This window comes from Vigna unguiculata, chromosome 9 (genome assembly GCF_037176805.1).
Source record: "Vigna unguiculata cultivar grain cowpea cultivar isolate G323 ecotype 2 chromosome 9, ASM3717680v1, whole genome shotgun sequence".
Taxonomy (NCBI): Eukaryota; Viridiplantae; Streptophyta; class Magnoliopsida; order Fabales; family Fabaceae; genus Vigna; species Vigna unguiculata.
In genome coordinates, this window is record NC_140800.1 from 35,666,517 (window position 1) to 35,693,306 (window position 26,790).

The window sequence follows — 26,790 nt, forward strand, 5'->3', positions numbered from 1 at the left end:
TTGCTGTGAAATTGATTTCACGGTCATGGCGGCTGCATTAACAACTAAGCAATGTCAATCAAAGAGGACAAACACAAGATTAAGGGAATGTTTAGACTGAGCTATCCTACGAAATAGAAGGACACGTTTAGTTGTTTTCAATCACATAAACAAAATTGAAATAAAATAGATTTATAATATTTAAGTAACACGCAATTAACGTTTAAAAATTAAAACCACACACATTAAACTGATATTAAATATAAGTTATATAACAAATTATATTATATATATATATATATAATAATTTTGAGAAAATAATCATTTATTTTACAAGAAATTAATTGATTTAGTTATTAGAGCTAAATTATTTTTTAAAAGTAAGACAGTATTTTTACTGTTTTTTTTTTAATATTTTTAATGGCTTTAAGTCATTTAATTTCTCCCATTATAAATATATTTATTCATTTCATTTTTTATTGATCATAACATTAATAAATATATTCCTAAAATTAGACTCAAGATCAAAGATTTAAATGCATTAAATTTACTATTTACTATTAATTTAATTTAGTGAACCGATTATTGATGGTAAAATTTGTTCTAACTCGTGAAACTTCCCGTGCTGAATCCAGGTTAAGCGTTCAGAATTTAGGACGTCGTGGGGACAAAAAAAGTGAAAGTTATTTTATTTTTAAATTTTTAGGATAAAAGGAAAACATGGTTGCAGGTCGAGTGTTTCATACGTTAGGAAAAACAACATCTCTAAATATTTTTTAATATAATATATATTATATGTTCACTAACATAAAAACTATATACAAACAAACATAACTCTAACATATGTATGGGTTTAAAATTAGTTATAATACTAAAATGGGTGTCAACATTAATATACATTACCCAGAAGGTAGTTTGAGTTCAAAATCAAATTATCTAATAAATAATAGAAAATTGACTAGGAACAAAAATAGTGATTAAACTTAAGTGCTGTTCAATGCTCTTTTTTTTTCAAACATTTTGTTTGGTTTAAAATTTAAATTTAAATTTTAAGAATCAAATAAACTGTTTTAGTTGTTATAAGTAAGAGAAGTTGTAGTATTAGTAGGATAAGATATATAGGATGAATATGGTGTTAATTATTAAAAAAAAAGACAATTTTAGTGGTTGTACGTACCAGAATTGGTATAAAATGTAAATAGGTTGTAAATTGGTATAAAAAGTATTAGAAACGAATTTTAATTTAAATTAAATTTTATAAAAGTAATTAAAAAAATACGATTTGTATATATTTATATTTATTTATATATTATAAATTTGTTTCATGTGAGTAATTTAGACACTTATATCTATTAATGTATTTGATGTGTGATTGCCATGTAGACTTGCTGATTAAGTGCATCTTTGGTTCTGATCAAATTGATATAAAATCGATTAGAATTGATTTTTTAATATAGAAATCAGATCTCCAAAATCAATTAAAATATTAAAAATTTATATTGAATGAGAATTACCTAATTTTTACTTCTGCGTAGAAGAATTGAATTGACTAAATTGAATGTGAAGGGATGCAAAAGACAATTAAAAAATATAAAATATTAAATTATTGGTTATTTTTTTAGTAAATAAAAATTTAAGTTATGGATTAGCATCAACTTGATCAACAAATAAAGCTCGTTAATAGAGTAGATTAAATTAATTCTATGAAGATATTGATTATTTTAACTTTTTTTAGTTAAATATAAATATTTATATTAGTGTCAAAATTAACATATATTAAGTTGATGTTAATCTTAGAATTTTTTTTATTGGACTCTTTCACATCTTTATTACCATCATCAGACTTACATACATTTTATTTCTTTAACTTGACTTTTTTATTGTTGACAAAGTTTTTTCTTTTTTTAATTTAAAAATATATATTTTTTATTCTAGAAAATATAAAAATGAATATTTAAAACTATAAAACTTTTGTTTAAGAAACAATTTTAATTAGAAAAAAATTAAAAATATATCAGAATATCAATTTTTTAATTGGAATTTATAAAATAGAAAAAATATTAAAATTTATTAATCAAATTTTATTTATAAAACAAATATAAAAATATAAGTTGGAGCTTTTCTGTAATTTTTTGTTTTTAGTTTTAAGAAGTTTGAGTATTATAAAAATTATTTTTTCTCCTTTTAAATAACTTGAATAATAAAAAGATATCTAAAAATCCAGCTCAAAGTTTGGTTATTTGATAATCATATTTCAACTGGTTTTTTGGTACCAAATGGTCACAATGAAGGTAAAAATTCAACTTCCAAAAGTCCAAATTCTAACATAAAAACAATGTCATGTTATGTTATCTCTGTAAATACTGGCACAATGTGTTATGTTGAAAAAAAAAAAACTCTAATTGTATTATGTAAAAAAAATAAAAGTAAAAACTGCAAAAAAAATTTAAAGAAAACAAATCTTAATATTTAAATAATTAACTATAAAAACACTAAATCCTTAAAAGAATTTCTTTATATTTACATAATTAAATACAATACAAATAATCAAATTTATTTCAAATATATTGAATTCATATACTTTTAGTTTTATTCTTTTATATTTCTTCAAAAATAAAATTTCTTAAATAAATTTCTGTACTTTTTTATTTTTAAATTTTATGAATTTCAATTAAAAATTCTATATTTTGTTATATTTTTAAACTTCTATTTTATATTTTTTCTAAATATTTAATAAATTTTAATACTTTTTCTATTTTAAAAATTTTACAGATTTTATAAAATTCAATTAAAAAAGCTATATTTTGTTATATTTTTAATTTTTATATTTTTTTTCTAAATAAAATTTTTTTCTAGACAAATTTTCTATATTTCTATAATTTTAAATATTGTTTTATATTTTTTTTTCAAATAAAAGGGTGTGGTTGAGGAAATAAAATACATGTGGATCTACTAATGGTAATAAAGATGTGAAAAACCATACTATTGCACAAAATCTGCTAATTTTATTTATTTTTATTATTTATAAGTATTTAAGTTAAGGTCGGCTAAACCGTGCACTGTGAATGAGAGTCATAAATTATTTTTAATTTCAAGTTTCAATTTTAAAGTTATAAATTTGTTTAAATCATTTAATTGGTTTTCATTTTTGTAGGAAAAATTTTAAGTATGTATATTTTTTGTTTCAATTAGGTCCTTATTTTAAAAAGTTTAGGTCCTTATTTTAAAAAGTTTGTTGCAATTATGTCATTTTCGTTAGTTGTACACTAACGGCGTTAATTTTGTACAACGTGTCAACACGTAAGTTTTTTAAAAAATTTTGAATTTTTTTATATATTTTAAAAAAAAAGTTATCACGTGTCAAGCTGACATTGTATCACGTGACAAAGACAATGATGTAGCACATAGTGCTGAGATTAAGAAAAAATCATAAAATAGGAACCAATAATTTAACCAATAAATTTTCTTTCTCACACTCATAAATATATCTATATATTATTATATTATTTGTATAATTTAGAAGGTGTTAATGTTTTTAAAATATTGAGTTTTAGTTTTGATATTTAATTTGAAATATTCATAATTTTATCTTTTTCTAAATAGGTAAGAGGTGGCAAATTTATATTAGAGAAATTATGATAAAGAGTAGAATAATTGATTCTTTTTTCAAAAGGAATGTTTGTGATGAAGATGAAAAAAAATGCATCTATGTCATCTAAACTTGAGAAACTTCACAATAATCCAAAAATTTAAGAAAATAAAAAACGACTCTCTAAAGTTTCCAGAGTTACATATAATGAATTTGAAAATACTAAAGAAAAAATTGTAAATGAAATAGAAATTTAGAAAACCTATGATCCTACAGTAGTTTCCTAGACAAAATAGAAGTCAATTCACAACCAAACTTCAAGAATAAGTTTCTTTGATGAACGAAGAGAAATATGTTTGAAGATCCGCTAGGTATAAGAAGTGAAACAGGGGATCATTTGTTTCTTGAACAGTTCTGTCGGATTCGGATTTTGGAGTCATAGCAGATTTTATGATTGATGATTTGGAAGATTTTTAAAAATAGATAAGGAATAATCACATCTGAGTTCATGGATTTGCCCTAGATATCAATAGACCCATAAATGATTTTTTATTCGAAACCGATTAGAAAACAAGGAAAAGTATACTTATATATTCTATATATATATATATATATATATATATATATATAGAGAGAGAGAGAGAGAGAGAGAGAAATGAATAGAGATAAATGATAAATGTCTGTCCCATCTCTGAAAATGCTCTATGAGGTGTTGGGAAATGGTTCTTAAATTTGACAAACGCCCCCCCCCCCCCCCCCCCTCCCCCCCACAATTTTGATTTTTTTATAATTTATGTATTTAAAATTTTTAAAATTATGTATATCAAAATATTTTGATTTTTTTATAGTTTATGCAATTAAAAATTTTGAAACTTTTTAAATTATATATAATATGTAAACTTTTTTTAAATTATGTGTAGTATATCAAAAATCAAAGAAAATTAAATTATATCTTTTTTATTTGACTTATAAATCATAATATTTAATATTAATTAATAATAAAATTTGAAATCAAATATAATAAAGAATAAAAAAATTATTAAGATATTTTTTATTTGTCTTCTAAGTTTCTTACATATTGTTCACATATTTTACTTTTACTTGTTTTTTCTTTGTATTTTTAAATAGGAAAATAATCATTGTTTTTACTCTTTTCTCTTATAGTTTTTCTTTCCTTCTTGAAAAAAAAAACTTTTTTGTCTATTTGATAGTGAAATATTAGTTTAATATTTAAAATTATTTTTAATCTAACGAATTTTTTGTATATTCATTTTTAAGAATATAGAAAAAAAATATTGTACTATGTATTTTTTTTCATAACCGATTTTTAATTGTAGTTTAATTATCATGAATTTTTATTTTAGTATTTACGTCTCATTTTTTTATTAGATTGTGAACAATTATTCTTTAGTCTTAGTCTTTAAAAAAAATATTGGTAAAGAATAAAAGAACAAATTATATTTTAAAAATGATAAAAAAGGAAATTGTGTGAAGATGAAAATAAGACAAATTCAACTTTTTCACATATGCTCTGAACCACGATACTATTCACTCAATTGTCCAATTATAAATTTGTTTTCTTAAAGTTCAAAAAATTACATGTTCATTACTATAATAAAAAAATTGTTTTTTTTTTAATGAAGATTATCAAAACAAGATTGTTGAATAAAGATGAAAGGTGAATTTTTTGCTGACAATTTGTTTATTTACATTGAAAAAGAAATAATTAGAAATTTTAGTTCTGGTCCAATTATTGATGAGTTCAAGAATATAAAAGAACAAATGACAATAATTATTATTTCTTTATATAGTTATGGTTATACTAAATTAGTATTCATTATCTTTGCTTTGGTGACAATAATTAAATATATAAATTTTAATTGTATTAGTTTGGCTACCCCTAAAATATTAATCAAGATCCGCCACTGATACCTACCAAATCAAATTGATAAGGCACGACGAACTTATATCTAAAATGGGATCCATATCAAATGCATATAGAAAATTATTCGTTTTCTAGTAAATATGGTTATCCAAGAAGATTTCAATACACATGATTTATCTTATTTCCTCCTCTATGGTTAGAGTATTCAGTATTCGTCATTAAAAATGGTTGCATATTGCTTATTGTGCTATCTTTTTAGTAAAAAATCAAGCGGACGATATGACTCAAATATTTTCATTGTTACATGTAATTGAGTTGATTTTCACTGAATTCTAATTGGCATTGAGTTGATTGTCATCAACATATTTTATCTTTTTTGAGTGTTTTTTTATAGGTTTTATAAGTTTTTATAACAAGCACTATGATAATCTATATTGCAAAGAATACTGCAACAAACTTCATTTTGATTCATATATATTATTATCATTTTTTTTATTCCATTATCATATATGTTTGTTTTGAACAAAGAAAATGATGTGAGAAAATAATTTTTTTAATATAAAAATAATAATTTATATATAAAGAATATAATTTGGTCCCTAAAATTTTGATCCAAATTTCGCCGTTTAAACTACTTTTATTACATCTCTTTGCAATTTTTTATTAGTCTTTATACCATTCCAGGATTCAAAAAATTTAAAATTGCAGTAACAAGTTCCATACATATAAAGAGAAAACAAAAGGAAAAGGAATTTTTTTCTATTTTACGGATTAATGGGTTCATATAGTGATAAGAATATATCATATCAAATAAGGATAGTGTCTATATGTTATTCGACTTGCAAAAAAATCTAACTTACTTCTTATTGAATATACATTTAGCAAATACCCGCAAATTTTTTATAACTCATATATATTTATAGATACCCGAAAATATTAGTATTTTATAATTTTTTAAAATAAAATTTAAATAAAATAAAAAAAACATATAAAATATAATATAAATTAAATTAAATATAAACTGGATTTTAATTTTAATTAAAGTTAATCTAAAAAAATATAAATTTAATTTAATAAAACTAAAAATTTAATTTTAATTTTAATTTTTTTGAAGTAACGAATACTGACATGTACAAGTAGCATGATATTTGTACCTAACTCACTTATAGACATAATTAAAATACCCATTATCCATGGGTAATGGACATCCACTATCCGTGGATAATAGATACTCAGGGTACCAACAATCCGTCATGAATTTTATCCATATGTGTACAAATATTTTTGTTATTATGATCACTTTTAGTTTTAAGGCTTAAATACCTTTTTGGTCCTAATTTTCGTAGTGTTTGTTGCGGATGATCCTCATTTTGACATAATTTTAAAATGGTCCTCATTTTTACCGAATGTTTAAAATGGTCATCATTTTCGAAATTCGTGTTTTATGTGGTCTTTTTCTGTAATGTCGTTTAAATCATTAACGGAACATTGTACAGGTGGCACGGTTTGTATTACGGTGTATTACGTGTACTGTACAGGTATGATACAATGCTCCATTAATGATTTAAACGACGTTACAAAAAAGGACCAAATAAAACACGAATTGCGAAAATGATGACCATTTTAAACATTTGGTAGAAATGATGACCATTTTAAATATTCTGTCAAAATGAATGAGAACCATCTATAACAAACACTACGAACATGAGGACCAAAAAGGTATTTAAGCCTAGTTTTAAATAGAATTTTTTCCTGAGAAAAAGATAGTATTTTCAACATTAATATTGAAAATCATAAATACAAAACATTTATAATTGAATTGTTAAATGCAAATTTTAAAAAATTCATTAATTTCATGTTCCATAAAAATCGTAATTCATACTAACTCGTATGAGTGATACTAATCATATGGTGGTCTCACATGAAATATTTAAGTTTACTACAAAATAACTGTTAAATTGTCATTACTGATAAAGATATGGTCTAATCCATCTACAAGGTTTCAAAACATGGAAAATCCATGTCATTTAGCATATATATACAAGTACATTAAAAAATTGAGTTTAGATAAAACTATAAAAAATCATTATGATTTAAAACTAATTTTCCTATTCTTATTAATATCACTTAGATATACCCATTTCTGCTTAGTTATCGTTAATCATATCATAGTAGATATATATTGTATAAATAACTATTATAAGTTTTAATTATATGGTACTATTTGTGATTAAATAATAGTGTAGAAACATTTACATTATGTAAATATTCTATTTTTTTTAAATTGAAAATATAAGAAATAACTGTTTAAAAGTCTCTAAGTTTTTTTTTTCTTTATTGTCTTCACGTTCTTTTACTAAATAATATCATTAAGATAACAAAGTTTATTATTTTATATAGAACAGAATCTAAGTACGCACGCCTACCATATCCAATAACCCCATGCCTACGTAATATTTCAGAATCTAAAGTTCAACCAGATTGAGGTATGACCCAAACATTCCAACAACTTTCGAGGACCAGGTAACAAACATGTCATTTTTCATCTAAGTTTTGAATTAAAATGTGTTCTAAATGTTTAAGTTTTATATTAAATAAAGATTAGAAAGTTGATCATTGTAGAAGACTAAGGTATATAAATTTAAAGATTTTTTATTAAAAGTGGAATTAATTTTTTATGTGTAAGTTGGACTTGTGTAAGTTGAACTTAAGTTTCATTAGTATTATATCTCTTCAGTGATCCTCTCTTAAAAGACTATTGTTAGAATTTGTTAAGATTGAACGCTTACCACTAGACCAAAAAATATAGTCATTAGTCAGACATAATTATTTTTACTTAAAAGTGTAACAAACAACTCAAACACTACATTCGATTATGACTTGTTCATTTAACCTTTTACAGAACAATTGATATCACCTTTAATAAAATAACACTAAATAAAGAATTTTATAACTATAAAATAATACAGGACCTTTAATCAGCGAAGCATAAAAATGATCACAGCCAAAAAGAAAAAGTCTTTAATCCGCACAAGCATAAAAATGGTCACAGAAAAAAAAAAAAATAAACACGATAAGAACAAACAAATCATTATTCCTAATAGCAAGATGTGAAATGAAAAAAAAATCACAAAAATAAATAAAGTAAAAAAAGTATAAAATGTCTTTATTTAAAGAAAAATACTTAATATGTAACTATTTCTTCTTCGTGAAATTTATTTTCACGTATAAATGTATTAAAATTTAAATATAAATTAAAAATCTCACATTAAAAAAATGAAAAAGTTAAATAACATGTTAAAAAAGTTATAAACATATAGTTTTAAGATTGAGTTAAAAATAATGTCAAAGTCACTTTATGATCCACTTTTTTTTATTAAATCATCCTAATATATCTTTTTCCTTTTTAAAAATATTAAATCACTCCAATGTTGCATAACTTGAAACAATATATATAATATCCACACGTCTAAAAATAAAATATCCACGATAAACATTACAAATCTATTGAAAAAAAAGAAGAAAAAAAGTCAACTAATCTTAGCTAAAAGATCACACGCATACTAAAAAAAAGAAAAAGAACTCGTAACTTGTCTTTTTAGTACATCGACGTGTTAGTATATGACATTTTATTTCTGGCCGGTCACAATCATATATAGGTATCTTAACTCAAATTTGAATGTTCCCCATTTTATATATGAATTGTCCTTTTAAACCCAGCAACGTATTGTGAAGATCCGATACTCATTGGAACTTTCAAAGCATGAGTATATTCGTATCATGCTGTAATTTTTTTTTTCTCGGAGACAGCAACTTTGGAAGAGACAACATAAAAAGCAAGAGAAGTTTTTCCACTTTGTTTTACATTTAATTTTCAACTATCCTCTCTTTTTATTTCACTTTTTTGCACCATGTCATTTACTAGGTTTATATACTTTGAATTTTATTTTTCTTTCCCTTCTCATTTGATCCTCTGTTTTCCCCTTCTTCTTGCATGTGGTGTAAAAACAACAACGTTGAAGAAGATCAACGATAGAGTGAAGATCAAAACAAACAAAAACTTGTTAAAAGGCCGTTATTGGCCCTAATTCTCTGATGTTGGGCCTTCATAGACTGGGCCGCAATGTTAGACCTATAGTTTCTAGACTTCACCGGAAGTCGACATATTTCAATATTTTACTTCACCCTTTATTTAGCCATTCGAATTCTTATTAATTGACATTTTTTGCATTAGTACTTTACAAATCCACTTCTAAATGGTTAAGTCACTCTAACAAATTGCAATGCATTATTCTCGTTTTGGCTGTATAGATCGAATACTAAAAAATTAATAAAATAAATAAATAACTTTTAAGAGGTTATAATTTTTTGTATACATTTGAATTGGCTCATATAAATATCGCATTAAATTCGACATCAATGGTTTAGTTGTTTTTGAGTAAATCTTAGTATCAATGTCTTCGCTACAATCATGTAGAGAAACTTCTATGTTTGTGCAAATTGATTTCAAAAATACTAATCTAAGTAACTTTGTTTGGAAAAGAAAAAATACATAAACGGATAAGTTGTGTTTGAAAAATTGTATACTTAAAAAGATATGTTGTACTCAAGAAGATAACTTTGTAAAAGAAGAAGTCGTGCACTAAATATGATTTTTCTTTTTCTTTTAATTTTTTAATAAATTTAAATACTGTCTATAAATTAAATTAAACTTCTGCTTAAATTCATGACTTTGAGAGTATTTCTTTTAAATGTTATGGCTTAGCTTTAATTTACTTTACCAATGTTGTGTTTTGTAAGGATAAGTACAACTTTAACTCTTTTTTTTTAGATAAATTTGAAATTAAATATTTTTAATTTAGGTTTTTTGTTTAATAAAATCATTTTGGTATCCCTTAAAACTCTAAGTAAAGTTTCACTAATTAACATGCCACAGTACAAAATCTCTATAAAAATAAGAAAATAAATAAAGAAATAAAAAACTTAGGCAAAGAAAAATTAACCTTCAAACAACTAATAGAATTTAAACTCCGGGAGGCTTAAAAGATTTCTAAAAAAAAATAAAAACGAGCAATAAAAAAAATAAAAAACTAAATTATAGATAATTCAATCTATTGACAAAATTAATATTGGTAAATTATCAACAAATATTTATTATTTTCTTGAAAGATATGAGAAACTTTAAAATTCTTAATTTATAAGGTTTAAGAATCTTTCATAATCAATTTTCGGTTTTTATACAACAATACCATAATTCTATAAAGCATATGACAAATCAAAAGAGGAATTACATGCTTACACACATATAGTTTTTAGCTTTAGAAATCTCTATTACAAGGATTGAGGTCATCAACTCAGCCTAAATAAAGGATTTGAAGCCTAAATAATTGAAGTTATCTTTTATGGAAATTAAAACTGAAATAAATTGAAATAAATTTTGATCAATTTTAAAGTAATTTCACAATTTAAGGAATTATTATACTACATGTTTATTGGCTATAAGATCAATTAACATAATTATGATCTTTATTTTAATATAAAAAAAACACTTGTTTGGGTTATTTAAAATTGGTTCATCTCTTTTAGTGTGAAAGTTAGTGGTAATTGTTCTTTTTTATTATTATAGTTGCATGTTAGACTTAAAATGAAATGTTAACTTGTTATATAGATCAGTCATCTCAAATCTTAATTTTGAATTAAACGAAATTGAATTTCATAAATTTTATAAATATTTTCCATCATATACACAAGTTTAACAAATGTGTCAGTTTATAAATACCGAGAGTAATAAATAACAATAATGTAATGTACAACAAATAATTTCTTATAATCACGTCATCAAGAATAATTTTATCTGACTTTGTAGTTCATTTTTCATTGGCCAATTATTGAAAATTTTTCAAATATGTGATATGTGGGATAATATGAGATATTCACATAGTCAATTATTTTTATATATACTAGCGTAACACAGGCGCTGTCGCGCCTGTGTGTATTTTTAAAAATACGTGATATTATATTAGTAGGTGATAATATTATAATGTTATTAAGTTAATATATATTAAAATTATATTTATTAAAAATAAAGTGAAATATATCAGATAAAAGAATAATCATTGATAAATAAAGAAGAAGAGAAGAAGTAGAGACATCTGATTTTATAAAAAGTTTATAAAAGTAACGGTCAATTTTTTAAAATTTAATAAATTGTTATATTTAAAGGGTAAAATCGGTATTTTGAAAAGTGGACACAAAAAGGAAAATCCCCTTTATATATTGTTATAGATTATCCATTTGTCAATCAATTTTATAATTGTTGTATAAATTTTGATATTGTAATCTTATATAATTGACAACAATTTATTATAACAATTACTCTTTATAGATTTCACATGTGCTCACTACTTTGAGTCATAAAATCTGCTATTTTCTACAGTATATTGTATCATCAAACATTTAAAGAGTAAAAGTTTGAAATCAAAAAGCACATTAAATGATTCTCGTGAGAGTCACTACAAAAAAAATTGATTTTTTCTATGGATAAAATCTGTATGTAATGAACAAAATCCGTATGTAATTAGATATTATCTATGGATTACATACAAAAATAAATCTGTATATAAATCAGGCGTCTGAAAATTTACATACGGAAAATATTTCGTATGTAATTTTACATACGGAATTTTTCGTAGGTATTAAAATCTGTATGTAATTTACATACGGATTATTCCGTATGTAATTCTTGATGAATTACATACAAAATATTTCGTATGTAACTTACTTTTCTGCATTAGATTTATATTTGCTTGTTTTGGATCTGTCGTGGTTATCTTTTTAGATTATTTATTGTGTTTTTTCTATGTTTGATGTCAAACCTAACATTATCGGCGTTGGATATGTCACTATTGATGAGGTGACGCTAAACCACGTTGGACTTTGCAGTTGCAGCTACAAAAGGTTTCGGAGCATCGACACTGCGGCCTTTCGAGGCTTTGCCGAAATAACTCAAAGGAATCTGAGATGTGTTCTGTTTACTCATCTAATGCAAAACGTTATCACTTGCTTATGACAATTGACACTATTTTTTTAGACAGTGAGTGTGCTGATTATTTTAAGGTTAGAGATGGATTAAAAATGCACATTTTATTTTGTTAAAATAGGTTAAAATAATGAGGAGTATACAATTTTTTTATGTTCATATTTTAACGTGAAATATTTTATTGTGTGATGGTCAAGTAATGCCTTCTATTTGAATATGTATGAGTTCAAAGGATTGATATCCGATTGTTTCTTTTAAATCCTTTTGATAAAGGAACTTTTTCATATAAAGATGGAGAAAATCGTAGTAAATATTTTCTATATATTATAAGGTTGTGTATGTAATATATATGTTTTTGTACGTATTATAGGTTTTGTACATAATATATATTTTTGTATATACTATAAGGCTTTGTACGTAATATAGGTTTTATACATATTATAAGTTATGTACATAATATATGTATATATGTTTTTGTATGTACTACGAGGCTTTGTACGCAATATAGGTTTTGTACATAATATATGTTGATATAAATTATATGTTGTATATTTAATTTATATAATGAATATTATTATTTATTTTGATTGCATATAAATAATGTTGATGAAAATATTTATTTATATGTTTGAATGGTGAATATATTTTAATGAGTTAGAGAATGACCATAACATCTTTGATCGATTGATATTTATAATCATATAATAAACATTAATTATAATTAATTATATGTGATGTGATGAATTTTTACCCACACAACTTTTCTTACCTATCTATATGATTAATTAGTATGAAATATTGGATTATATTTCTCAAATTATCCACCACAATTTAGGAAAGTAATATAGTATAATAGTTTTATCATTTGGTGTATGAGTCTAATCGAGTAAGACTTTAGTCCGTAAACAAGTTTTATGTTACTAGATTTATTCATTAAGACGTGTGTTTTACATCGATAAAACAAATAGTATAATAGTTTTATCATTTGGTATTGTGAGTCTAATTGAGTAAGACTTCAGACAAGTTTTATGTCACTAGTTTCATTCATTAAGACGTGTTTGCATCGGTAAAACATAATAGTTTTATCATTTGGTTATGTGAGTCTATTTGAGTATGACTTTGACCCACAAATAAGTTTTATGTCATAAGATTCAATAATTAAGACATGTTTGCATTGAAAAAACATTATTTTGTTATAATTTCAAATAACGATAATAAGCATGAATTTTAAAAATTTTGCAGTTTCTTAATATGTGAATATTTCTGATATCCATCATGGTATTCCCAAACTAAAAAGGGGATAATTATAAATTTTGGAAGGAGAAAATTCTTCTCCATTTGGGTTGGATGGACATTGATTATGCTATTAGAAAACTAGAATCATCGTTATTACTGAGACTAACACTAGATGTTGTTGATCTATATAAAAGGTGGGAAAGGTTAAATTGTCACTTTGTGATGTTAATAAAAATCGTCCTTTTGCTGATATTCAATATTTTATATGTGGAAGAGGTTAAATTATCACTTTGTGACGTTAATAAAAATCAACCTTTTGTTGGTATTCAATAGTTTGTTGATCAACATGGCAATGTGAGAGATTTACTAAAGATTATTGATGAACAATTCATAACATCTGTTACATCTCTTGCCAACACTATCATCATGTATTTTTTTATCCTTAGAGTTCACTAGAGATTAAGGGAGTGTGTGATCACATCATGCACATAAAGGACATTGCAACTCAACTAAAGGCTTTAGAGGTTACCATGTCGTTAGGTTCCCTTCTAGTACATTATGTTTTGTGTACTTTTCTCATTAATATGTTCCTTCTAAAATTGTTTATAACACACATAAGGATAAGTGGTCTATTAATGAATTAGTGACCATGTGTATTCAAAAAGGGGAAAGGTTGCTAATGGAGGAAAGTCAAATGGTGAGCTTCTCTACTCCTCTTAAGAATAAGAAGAATCAAGTTAATCAGAATGAAAAAATATCAGCTAAGTCAGTTATAAAGAAAGATTCCAAGTGTTTCTTTTGTAAAAGAAGGGACATATGAAGAAGGATTGCACAAAGCTTAAGGATGGGCTAGTGAAGAAATGTAATTATTTTGCTTTTGTTTATTATGAATCTAATATAACTAGTATTAACATAACACATGGTGGATTGATTCTAAAACTACAATCCATGTTTATAATACCATATAGGGTATGCCAAACCTAAGGAGACCAATGAAAATTGAACATTGCATCTATTTAGGAAGCAAGATGAGTTCTCATGTGGAGGCCATTGGGACATGCATTATGATTTCAAGCAATGGTTTTATGTTGTGTTTAGAAAAAGTATCTTGTGTTCCTAGTTCTGATAAAAACGTAATTCTTAATTTTTATTTTGCGATTTGGACCTTTGGATGTTTCTTTTAATAAAAGTATTGAGTTGATGATTATCGATCCTTTGACTAAAGGCATGCCATTAAAGAATTTTAAGGATCATTTAGTGTCAGAGATATCTTTGATATCTTTTAGTTATGATTTTATGTTAGGTAAATAACTCGTTCTCATGCTTTTAATAAAGTATAATTCTTTTCTAACTTTTTCCTACTTGTGAACACTAACATGTAGCGCAAATGGGATATGGTTCCATGTTGTGACAATTATTATTTTTACTTTGATAAAACTCTTATTCAATTTTTTCTCATTTGGTTATGTACATATTTGTTTATTTTGAGAAATTTTGTTTAACTCAGAATAAACATATGGCTTATTCATTATAATTAAGAGTTTGATAGGAGACTTGATATATTATGATACATGAGAGATAATACTCAATGGAGGACTTGTCACCATAATCCTTGTATTTAGTTTTTTGTATTGATTGATAATGGGATAAATGGATCAAGTGGGAGAATGTTAAAAATTTTCCAAATATGTGAGATGTGGGATAATATGAGATATTCACAAGGTCAATTATTTTCATAGATGTGGTCTATTTGTCCATCCATTCGATAATTGTTGCATAAATTTTGATACTATAATCTCATATAATTGGCAACAATTTATTATGAAAATTACTCTATGATAGAAAGAGCTCTATAGATTTCACATATGCTTTATGCTTTGGGTCATAAAATCTATTATCTTCTACATTATACTATACCATCCAAAGTTTAGATAGTGAAGGATTGAAACGAAAAAACACATTTAAGGATTCTTGTGATAGTGATAATGGCTGAAGGTTAATCCTCATTCTTTTTTCACATTAGTTTTACACCAACATCATCCTTAAATTATTATCCGTCCACCTCATATATTATACTAGTGTAAACACAAGTGCTATCGTGCGCCTGTGTGTACGTATTTTCAAAATACACATGATATTATATTAGTAGTTGATGATGTTATAATGTTATTAAGTTAATGTACAAAATAAATTTATATGTATTAAAAACAAAGTGAAATGAGGAGAAAATAATTGTTGATGAAAAAAAAATAAGAGAAGATAGACAATTTTATAAAAACCATGTAAAAGTAATGATTAATTTATAAAAATTTAACGAATAATTATATTATAAAGGATAAAATTAAAATTATAAAATGTGAACACAACAGAAAATCCTTTTTATAAATATACAAATGACAAATGATACAACTAAGAAAGAAGATAATAATAATAATAATAATAATAATAATAATAATAATAATAATAATAAACACAATCATGAATATATATATATATATATATATATATATATATATATATATATATATATATATATATATATATATATATATATATATATATATATATATATATATATATATATATATATATATATATATATATATATATATATATATATATATATATATATATATACACGCGCGCGCGCGCATGTTCTCATGACCATTCACCTAGCACAAACAAATACCCACCCAGCAAAAATTGAAACATAAACCTCAACAATTAACTAAAGACATTCTTACATATTCACTAATAAATATTTTTGCTATGTTTTTAACATGTTATTTACTTGTATTTAAGCTCACCAAATTCATTTTAACTTCATGCTTCACTATTACTTTACATAAAAGAGAATTATTTAATATAAATTAGAACAAAATTCAAATTATATAATTTAAATTAAAAAAATTAAAAATGCAAATTTAACATATTTTTTAAAACTCTAAAGTCATACTTATAAGTATACTTTAACTTAAAATTAAAAAAAAATGTATTTTTAAACATGACTTCTAAATGAATTTGAAAATAAAATTTAAGTACTAATCACAACTTTGGTTTAAATTAAAAAAAAATGAAAAATAAAAATCCCTTTTGGAAGTCACTATATGAAATCGTCTTTCATACAGTTTTGGTCATTTACTTAATTTCTGCCAAATTTACAGCGATAGATAAAAATTCTCACGATTGTTTAACGATCGTTTCATCCCATCTAACTTCTACAAGACTACAATACGTCTCTAACATTTTTATATTCAAATTTATATATTATCTTTGTAGTTTAATATTTTATTATCAAAAACTAATTGGATATAATAGTGCGGTTATAAAAAAAAATATAGATCATTTTCAAATCAACCAAAACGGTGCTTTAAACTCTTCTGGCCATGTTTCTAGAGGTGTTTGGTAGTGCCAATACCACTTTACCACTCTTCCAAGGCTGCGTACTTCGTAACCCACTTTTAATAGTTCAAAGATTAAATTATTGTTTAATTAAGTCCATCTTTTTGTTTAACTACTTATTCAATTTTATTCATTAAAAAGATTAATTTCATCCTTTACACAGTTCGAATATGACTTTTCATCAATATAAATTTACATCAATGTGTTATCATTTTCTTCTAATTAACATTATAAAATTTTCAGCTAAAAGGTAAGAAATTAACGCATATTTAAGAACTGAGATTGTTACATGCAATAAGGGTTCTTTTAAAAGGAAATAATAAAATTAATTCGATTTTCGAGATTGGAAGAATAAACAAATTTTAAAATAAATAAATAAATTGAACTAATTAAATAAAATTATAAACAAAATAATAAAATAATCAAGTCTAATTTGAACAACATTGTCATCGTATTGATATATATATTAAAAACATTAAATGATAAAATGTAAATCACATCCCAAATATTAGATATACTGCAGTCTTACATTATACACGACTCTCTGGTTATGCTCAAACATAACCAAACCAAACCAGCAAGAAAACACACACCAGTGTTTTTCATCTTATATCTAAATGATTAAAACTAGAATTTCATCAACCTTTGAAACTTCTAGGGTAGTTATGAATGTGTTCAACATTCAACAAACAAATAAACAATCAATCAATCAAAAAACTAAAAATATGAAACAAACATACAAAAAGAAACAGAAAATTGGTTCGGAACTTTATATGGACACCAAAATATATGAATATGTAGAACAAACTGCTTTCTACAAAAAGATGAAACAGTCCAAGGAGATAAGAGGGTTGTTAATATCCTCCATCAGAGTTAAGTCCATGTCATGGTCAGAAACCACATCCTTAGCCACAGTTTCATCAACTTTAGAACCGGCCCCGAAAGTACATGTCTCATTGTTCCTTAAACCAGCAGAATTAAGTACTCTTCGTGGACTCTCTGCTTTAACACTCTCTTTCCTCGTTGAAGGAAAACCAGAATGATGGGAATGAACCGCAGGAACACTAACTTTGGAACCGTTCATCATTCGCCTAGAAACAACGTTGTCCGTTGCCAAATTAGCACTCCCACATTTGTCTCCGACATATCTTCTGCTCGGAGAGGGTGACCGTAGAATCCTACTGTGCATGTCGGAAGCATAGTTAACAGTAATAGACCTCTCCGTGTCCTTCCGGAAACTCTTCTGCCTGGCGAGATTCGTTGGTGAGTTTGAGCGAACCCTCTTCTGGGGCATAGAAAACGATTGTGGTGGTGGAGACTGCTTGCGTGTGAGCAAGTTGGGTTTGGGAGGTGGTGATGGGTTTATGTTTGTAAGCTTTCTATGATGAGGTCTAGGTTTAGTGGGTGGCATCAAGGAGAGAGAGGCTTCCCTGAGTGAGTTGATGCGAGTAATGTGAGGGTTGTCCTTGTAGCAGGACCATAGGAAGTCGTTGGAGAAGGACCTGTCCTTGGAGCTCAAGGAGGAGGAAGCGGTGGAGAGGGAGGAGGCGGAGGAGATGGTGTTGGAAGTGGTGCATGTGAAGGAGGAAATGGAGGAAGTGGAAGAGGTTGGAGAAGGAGGGGAGGGAGAGATTTTGATTGAGGAGTAAAGGGTGGGAGGTGGTGGAGCAAGTTTGTCTTGAACGAGGTTGAAGTTGAACTGGTTTTGATGTTGTTCCGGGGAGGGTTTGTTGTCGGGTCTGCATTTGCTTACGCAGCAACCCATTTGGTCGAGAAAGGAGATAGTAGAATTGGTAGTGTGAGGAAGAAGAAGAAGAAGAAGGGAGTGAGTAGTTGAAGTTTGATATAGTAGCATTTGAAAATGAAGGGAAAGTGAGGGAATGAATGTCTTTTGCTTTTTGTTGGTCTTTTGCTTTTCAGAGTGTTTATTTGAATTTGGGTACCGGGGAGAGGTTCCGTTGGGTAACGGTTGGATAACACATGGTGGTGGATAGTGGATACTATCATATTATTCTTCCTCGTTGTTGCTTTTGACCTTTGAGACATGTATGGAAGAAATGGTAGGGTCTAAAACTCTATTTGGTGTAATGGTACAACGTTTTTGGCTAACTCAACTACTATTTCAGGTTACAGATCCCACCCAACCAGGTTTAACCTTAGGTTAAGACTGCCCAACCCCAACCCATTTTAGTCAAAATTAACCATCGTGGTTGATTATTTTCAGAAATGTTGTATTTAACTATTATTTTGATCAAACTGTAAGTTTATTTATAGACATTATTATAGTTTTCATTAAAATTTTAATTCGTGGTTCAACTATTGCTAATATTTATCTATTTTTTCTCGTAAATAAATAATATTTTCAAGACTAAAGTAATTTTATGATGGAAAACACTCTAGTAAGCGATGAATCACGCTGGATTATAAAGTAATATAATTTTTTCATACAATTTTAAATTTAATTCAATTAATTTAAAAAGTAAATCAATATGGTATTTTATTTTATTGCGATAGGAAATTTGGCAACTGTAATTGTGGTTATTATTACCTCATGTACCGAATGTAACTTATAATACAAATTAGATAAAATAATATTATTAGCTTAGAATGTACACGTACAATCATACTCTATTTATAATTCATTTTTTTATTGCATGTATTTGGAGAAAAAGAGGGAGATCATCAATGACATTAGTAATCGACGTACAACCAAAATTTTAAAAGCTAGAAATATATAATTAAACATGTAATAGTTTTAGATTTTTTATTACATGGAATATGGTATTAGGAAATTAAATTTGTTTTAAAGTTTGTAGATTGTAATTTTTTTTCTTCATTTATGATGTGATGTTTTGTTTATGATGGTTTTGAAATTTAAATTATATTTGTGTTTAGGCATGAAAAGTTTTATTTTGCAAGTTGGGACTACTCTCGAAATACACCGAACATTAACAAAATTATACACTTCAACATTAGTATGATAATAACTAAAGTAAAATATGCACTTTATATATCAACAATAGACAGAACAGAACGTGGATACTTTAACATCACTTATATTATAGTGATAATCGATCTATAAGTTGACATATTTTACATCAATCTGTAACTGACATTCAATAATGATTTTTTCTAAATTGATTTTGAAATCCATATATACAATTTACATTTAAAAATTATGTAGAATTATTTTACTGCACAAACAATACAACGATAATAATGATAATAGTGATTATAATTAATAATATAAAATAATAATAGTTATTTTCACCATAGTCATGATAACGACCATGATGATATGAGAATACAACAGTGATCACGGATTATGGTTCAGAGTTTAAATCATAGTGATGAAAATGAAGCCCAAGCAAAGGTCAACAACAATAATATAAATGATATATTGGTAAAATCATAAAGAGAAAAAGATACAAAAAAGTAAATGTATTACTATTAAATGAAAAAAAATACTTTTTTATTGTTTAAATATTTTGTACTTAAAACAAATATTATATGTTATAATTTATGCTACGAAAAGGTTTATATATAGAAAGTTAACGTCAATTGAATCAAGTCCTTGTAGACATTATCATTTAAGAAATGACGACATTACGAATTTTATTGAATTTTATGACTTATATAATACTTAAATCTTAATATTTTTTTAGCTAATCAAGTAGTTTTTTGGATTTAAATTCCTTTTATGTTTAAGTATTTATATTTAGTTTTTTCATTTAGAGATAAACTGTGACATCCTTAAAATTAAACTATTTTACCCATTTTTATTATATTATAGTTAAATATTTGTATTTTATTTATTTATTTTCTTTTAAAAGAAAACTAACATTGATATATTAGAAATTACACATTTTCTTTTCAATATCACACCATACAACTTATAATTAACTTATTTTACAATAAGTATGGATTCTATATTTTACATCATTTAGTTCATATTATATTTTCTATACCGGAAGAGAAAGGGGTAATATTTAGCTAGAATTCTTTCCTCATACATTAGTCTTCAAGCGTTTGGAGAAAATAGGATATGGATATGATTTACTTGAACTATTGGAGTTAGATAAAAAAAAAGTGACTCCAATTTGTCTTTTGAGGATAACAAATGCATTTGAAGCAATCAGGAAGGTGATAGTAGAATTTCTCGTTACTTGAAATGTTTTTGAATTATTTACCGCATTTGTTTGTCATGCATTTCCCAGAAAGACTACTAAGATATCGACAAAGAAGGGATCAGACATATTAGAAATAGTCATCAATGATGAGATTATAAATTTTTATTTTTTATACACAATCCTAAAATAGGAAAGTAAGACAAACCTCATAAAGATAATATGAAATAAAACTTAAACATATATATATATATATATATATATATATATATGTGTGTGTGTGTGTTAAGAATCCAAGTGTACCAATGTGGTGGAAGAGACTCATCCTTCAGAGAGATTGTTGGAAATATAAGTGTAAGTCTAAGTCTAAGTCCCACATTGGGTAAAAATGAGAAAGTGGAGTACCATTGGGTTGAGAATGGTATCAATGTCTGATGTGATTGGACTCAGATTTCACTAATGTTGTATCTCCCTAATAAAAACCCCTCTATAGATTAGAGGATGTTAAGAATCCAAGTGTGAGAACATTATATAAGGATAATCGAGCTTCACATGATCAGAACAATAATTCAAGAATATATTTTCTTGAATAAAATTTACTCATTTAAATCTCCAAAATATAAGTCACAAAAGTATTGATCATAAATTTTTTACATATAAAATATAAGTTACTTTTAAATATAGGATTATATATTTTAACTATAAAATACCCTACTTATTAGTAATTTTATATATACATATATTATGTTATAGATATTATAAGATATTTTTATTATTTAAAATATATTATCTTGTAGTAATACTTTTATTATAATTATTTTAATTAATTGTAAAAAGTTAATTAATTTTGATTCCTTGTATATTTATAATTGTTATATTTATATGTTTATAATTTATTATAATAGATACATTATATACAATATCTAAATATCCATATTATTTTGTTAACATATTTATATTATTCTATTTTTAATTTTTTTTTATCATTATTGTACTAGTATTATTATTATATTTATTATTTATAATGCCTTCTTTTATCTATTATTATTTCTAATAATAATTATTTGTAATATATATATATATATATATATATATATATATTAAGTAAAAGAAAATATTTATAAATGTAATACCTTGTATATTAAAAGTATTGTATTATGATTTTTATTTATTGTTTAGATATTACATAAACTATTTGAAAATACTATCATAAATTAAACAATGATAAATAGGTAAAATAGTCTTAAAGAGAAAAAGACTACCATCGTGTCAATGTCAATCGTTTTGAATTATTATAAACATCAACCATTAAAAGAGTTAATAATATTTGAAGTTCTACATTTAATAAGATAAACTACTTACTTAATATCTTAATATAATGATTATAAGAATTTTTTATAATTATTGACAAATTTTTATCAACCAAATAAATTCTTTGGTAAATTAAATTTGTTAATAAATTTTATTAATAGATTTTAGAATTTAAATAATTGACATATATTTTTGTTTGTAATGAATTTATAAGTAAAATTTGATCGATAAATTATAATTTATATTATTGATGAATATTTTTTAAGTAGCATATTTGACAATAAATTATGTAAGTAAATTTTGTCGGTCATTTGTAATTTTTATGCGACAATTTCATTGTCAAGTCTGATATGATTTTTTATAAATATTAAAGAGATGTGGGTGAGAAAATAAGAGAAGAAAGGAAGGATCAAGGGAGAAAAAAGAGGAGGAGAAAAATGAAACACAATAATGATGGTGATGGCACGAAGACTCTATGATGTGGTGATAAGAGTTGAAGGAGAAGTCAGAGGCATCAATTGTGGAGGGGATGAGGATGAGGAAGGAAAAGAAGATGAAAAAAAAAGATAAAAAAGGAAAATAGACCATCAACATTTACTGACAGATTTAATTGATAACCAAAATTCGTCAATAATTATCGTTAGATATTTATTAACGAATACGTATTTGTCGATAATTACTAACAAATTATATGATATGTTAAGTAAAAGTTTAAATATACATTTTGACTGAAATTATTTTAAGATAATCTTATGACGAAGTTATATATGGGTAAGTTTGAAAAATTAAACTTGAAACTCAATTGTTTTGATACATGTAAACCCAATTTTATTCGTTCCAAAATCCATTTTTACATAATTTAAATTAAAGAATTAAGTATGTTTTTAGTCCATGAACTTTGATTCAAAATTGGAATTCATTCTTGTCCGAAACTTCGATATATTTTGGTCTTTAAACTTTAGAAATAAATAAAATGAATGAATGTTGTTTTTTTAACTCAATTACGTTATCTTTTTTTTCGAGGTGTCAAACGCATTTTCTAGCAGATTTTAAACTGGGAATGTGTCAAATAGTGTAAACAACTCTAATAATAACATGAAACACGCTTGACACATCAAAAAATGTTAACGTAATTGGATTAAAAGAACTATATTCATTCATTTTTAAAATTTAGGGACCAAAATATATTAAAATTTCAAACATGAACGGATTCCAATTTTGGATTAAACTTCAAAAACTAAAAACATTAATTAATCCTAAATTTCTTTATTTAAAAAAAAATTACGATATTTTGAGCTGTATAATCTATTATAAGAATATGTCCAGACTACTCGATCAATTTGCTTTATGGGACAACAAAAGTTAGTTAAGAAAACGTATACTTTAAAATAATATCTAAAATACTATTTTTATCGAAGAAGGTACAGGTTCTAGAAATTTGCGTGATTAACACGTTCTTAAAATGACAAATAAAAGTCGTAGTAAATTATTAATTATTGTTTAAAGATGGAGAGAAACGCCTGTATTATCATATCATGCAAGGCTATGACAGCATAAAAGACTTCTTTCGTTCCTCATTATGGATTTTAGGTTTTCACATTATTAGCTTCGGCATCAAAACGTAATAGAATCAAATCAAAACTTTGATCTTTCTTGTCATATCCTCTATGAGCCACTCGAAAATGGAGTTTATGGAATCAAAACCATGTCAGGAATCCCACCACAAACCCAGATTCCCAAGAAAAAAAAAAGAAGTAAAAAAGCAGCGTCTTTAATATTATATTTCACCATCTATCACAAGTTATGCTTCTTTTACGAACATACATATACTAGGTAATTTAATTTGGATATCTTATACGAGATTTTAAGACAAGTTTCGTCAATAGAAAAAAAATTAAGAGATTTCTCTGAATGATCAATCAAGTTTTATAACAAAATAATTAACAAAATTAATCAATACTTTGCATTTATTATATGATAATCATATGCATCGGTTCAACTGAGATGATTGTGGCTTTCTGGAATTTGGTCGGTCCCTTAGTTACCCTACATTTACATCGATATTTTATATCACACCTCTTTCTATTACCATTTGATGTTATTTCTTATTAGTATTCATTTTTTCTTACTTTTAAAAATATAAAAATAATCTTTTGTTAAAATTATTTTATTTTTATAAAAGTTGTTAAATGGTGTTAAAAAAACTTTTTTCTTTGGATTTATTGGATAGTCCTTCAAACAGGACTTTGTATCTTAATGTTTTAGTGTAGTCAAAAGATAATATTTTTTGCTTATAATGCGCGTTGGATCATTTTAGAGACACATTTTAATATTATTAACCCAAATTTATCAAAATTCAAAATATTAAATTTTAATTTTATTATAAGAATTTCGCCCCAATTTCATGAATTGTAATAATTATGACAGAACACGTGTTAAAAATATTGGGTGATTAACATTTTTTAATAAGGGTAGAATTAACAGTGCTAGAAGTAAATGAAGGGAAACATACTCAACAAAGCAAATTTAAAAGGGTATGAAAATGTTGAGCACAGTAAAATAAGAAGTTTACTTTTATTTCCTTAACTGTGAAATAACGAACACAAAACGTTTGCAAATGCTAAAGTTCCAATGATGTCAGACAAATCACATAATCACTCTTATTCCTTATTCAAGCATGAAGCATTAGACAACAATCTTCGTTCCCCCACTACCATATCACTGCTCATTTTCCAGTTGCAGAGAGTGGACTTTGATTATTAGTTTCCATAATTGGCTGCAACAAATGAGACAAAAATGAAAACAGTTAAGCCTCGATTACGAGCATAACTGAAAAAAGCAAAGTGAAAGGATTACCTGCACCATAGTGAGGGTTGGTGTTCTTGGTTTTGGAGCAGTTGTGACACATGCAGCGGAGAAAGCAACAGCACATCATTTTCTTGACACAAACTCTCTTTGCAGGGATGACAGTTGCTTCCCTGGGTTTGTGGAAGGACTCTGTTTTACTAGGAACAATGATTTTGTCCTTTGCCTCACCTTCCACGTTGGTCTCATACTCAACCCCTTCGCAGCACAGCCTCAACCCTCTCATTCCCACCCACACGCTAATGCCAACTCCTGGGACTTAATTAAATACTACCCACTCTAATTAAATAATCATTTGCTTCTAAAGGAAATACCAATGTGAATGGAGTTACCACAAGCCCAACTCCTCACTCACACAACAAAACCTTATTTTATTCGACTACATTTCTTTTTAAAATTATTTTTTAACTACTAAATTTTACAATTCTTTTTTTATAATTTAAGGTAATATCTTTTAATTAATATTTTAATTGTTTTATATTTTAAAATTATTTAAAAATTTTAAAAGATGTCACGTCAGTTTATAAAATAAAATAGAATTATCAAAATATCATTCTCATTCTTTTTATTCACTTACTTCATCTATATCCGTTTTTAGAAATGAAGTTGTTGATAAAATAAAATTTGTGTTTGAAACAATAGTTTCATTTTGTAAAAGGTGGTCTTTCTGAAAAAAAAATATGTTTTTATGGGAAAATTTGTAACTAATTATTTTCCAATATTTTTTTCTCTTCATCTTCATTTTTTTTTCTATTCAAACAAAATTAATTATCTTAAAACCATTTTAATAAAATTATATTTTTTTACAATTGACAATGCATATAATATATTTTTAAAATGGTTTAATTTTTGGCATTGTCCCAAAAGTATTCTAAGTTATAAACAACTTTTTGTTTTAATCATTTTAAATTACTGTTATTTTGTCTTAATGTTTACTCACTTTTCTCAAATATCAATATTTTCGATTGGTCATTTTGTGTCATATTTGTATAATGTACATAATAAAACACCACTTTTAATACATTTTTATGAGTAAATAAATTTTCATTCCTTATTTATATTTTGAGTGTCATAAAATTGATTCCTTGGACTGAAAAACACCACCCACAGTAAACATATAATTAAAACTATGACGAACTAACCATGACATGTAGCAGCTTACGTCGATTATTTAATATTAGAAACATAAAAATAATATTTAAAAACAAAAACAAAAACAAAACGCGGTAGCAGTGTTTCGTTGCCCTGTACACAGGAGGAATCAACCCAATTACACGCCACTGTTTATGAACATGGACTTTTTTTTTTTATTCTATGTCATTCTTTAAGAATAATGAGTTAACTTATGTAACCGCTT

The 26,790-nt window shown here is 25.4% G+C and overlaps 1 protein-coding gene, 1 long non-coding RNA gene and 1 pseudogene across 2 annotated transcripts; 1 reads left to right on the forward strand and 2 right to left on the reverse strand.

Annotated features, from left to right (window-relative positions):
- Positions 1-13,742: 13,742 nt before the first annotated feature.
- LOC146883948 (uncharacterized) lies at positions 13,743-14,731 on the forward strand (annotated as a pseudogene).
- A 2,828-nt stretch (positions 14,732-17,559) lies between these two features.
- Positions 17,560-18,935, reverse strand: LOC114164306 (uncharacterized). Its single transcript, XM_028048917.2, has one exon. It carries the CDS (start codon positions 18,893-18,895, stop codon positions 17,945-17,947), a length of 951 nt encoding a protein of 316 aa, XP_027904718.2. The 5' UTR covers positions 18,896-18,935; the 3' UTR covers positions 17,560-17,944.
- Positions 18,936-25,128: 6,193 nt separating this feature from the next.
- LOC146883949 (uncharacterized) lies at positions 25,129-25,675 on the reverse strand. Its single transcript, XR_014984378.1, has 2 exons — positions 25,425-25,675; positions 25,129-25,344 (listed from the first exon to the last, which is right to left on the reverse strand). It is a non-coding gene; the product is annotated as an uncharacterized LOC146883949 (long non-coding RNA).
- Positions 25,676-26,790: the final 1,115 nt, after the last annotated feature.

Excerpts from the sequence above, each read along its gene's own strand:
- LOC114164306 (XM_028048917.2), bottom strand. The coding sequence starts at position 18,895 with ATGGGTTGCTGCGTAAGCAAATGCAGACCCGACAACAAACCCTCCCCG.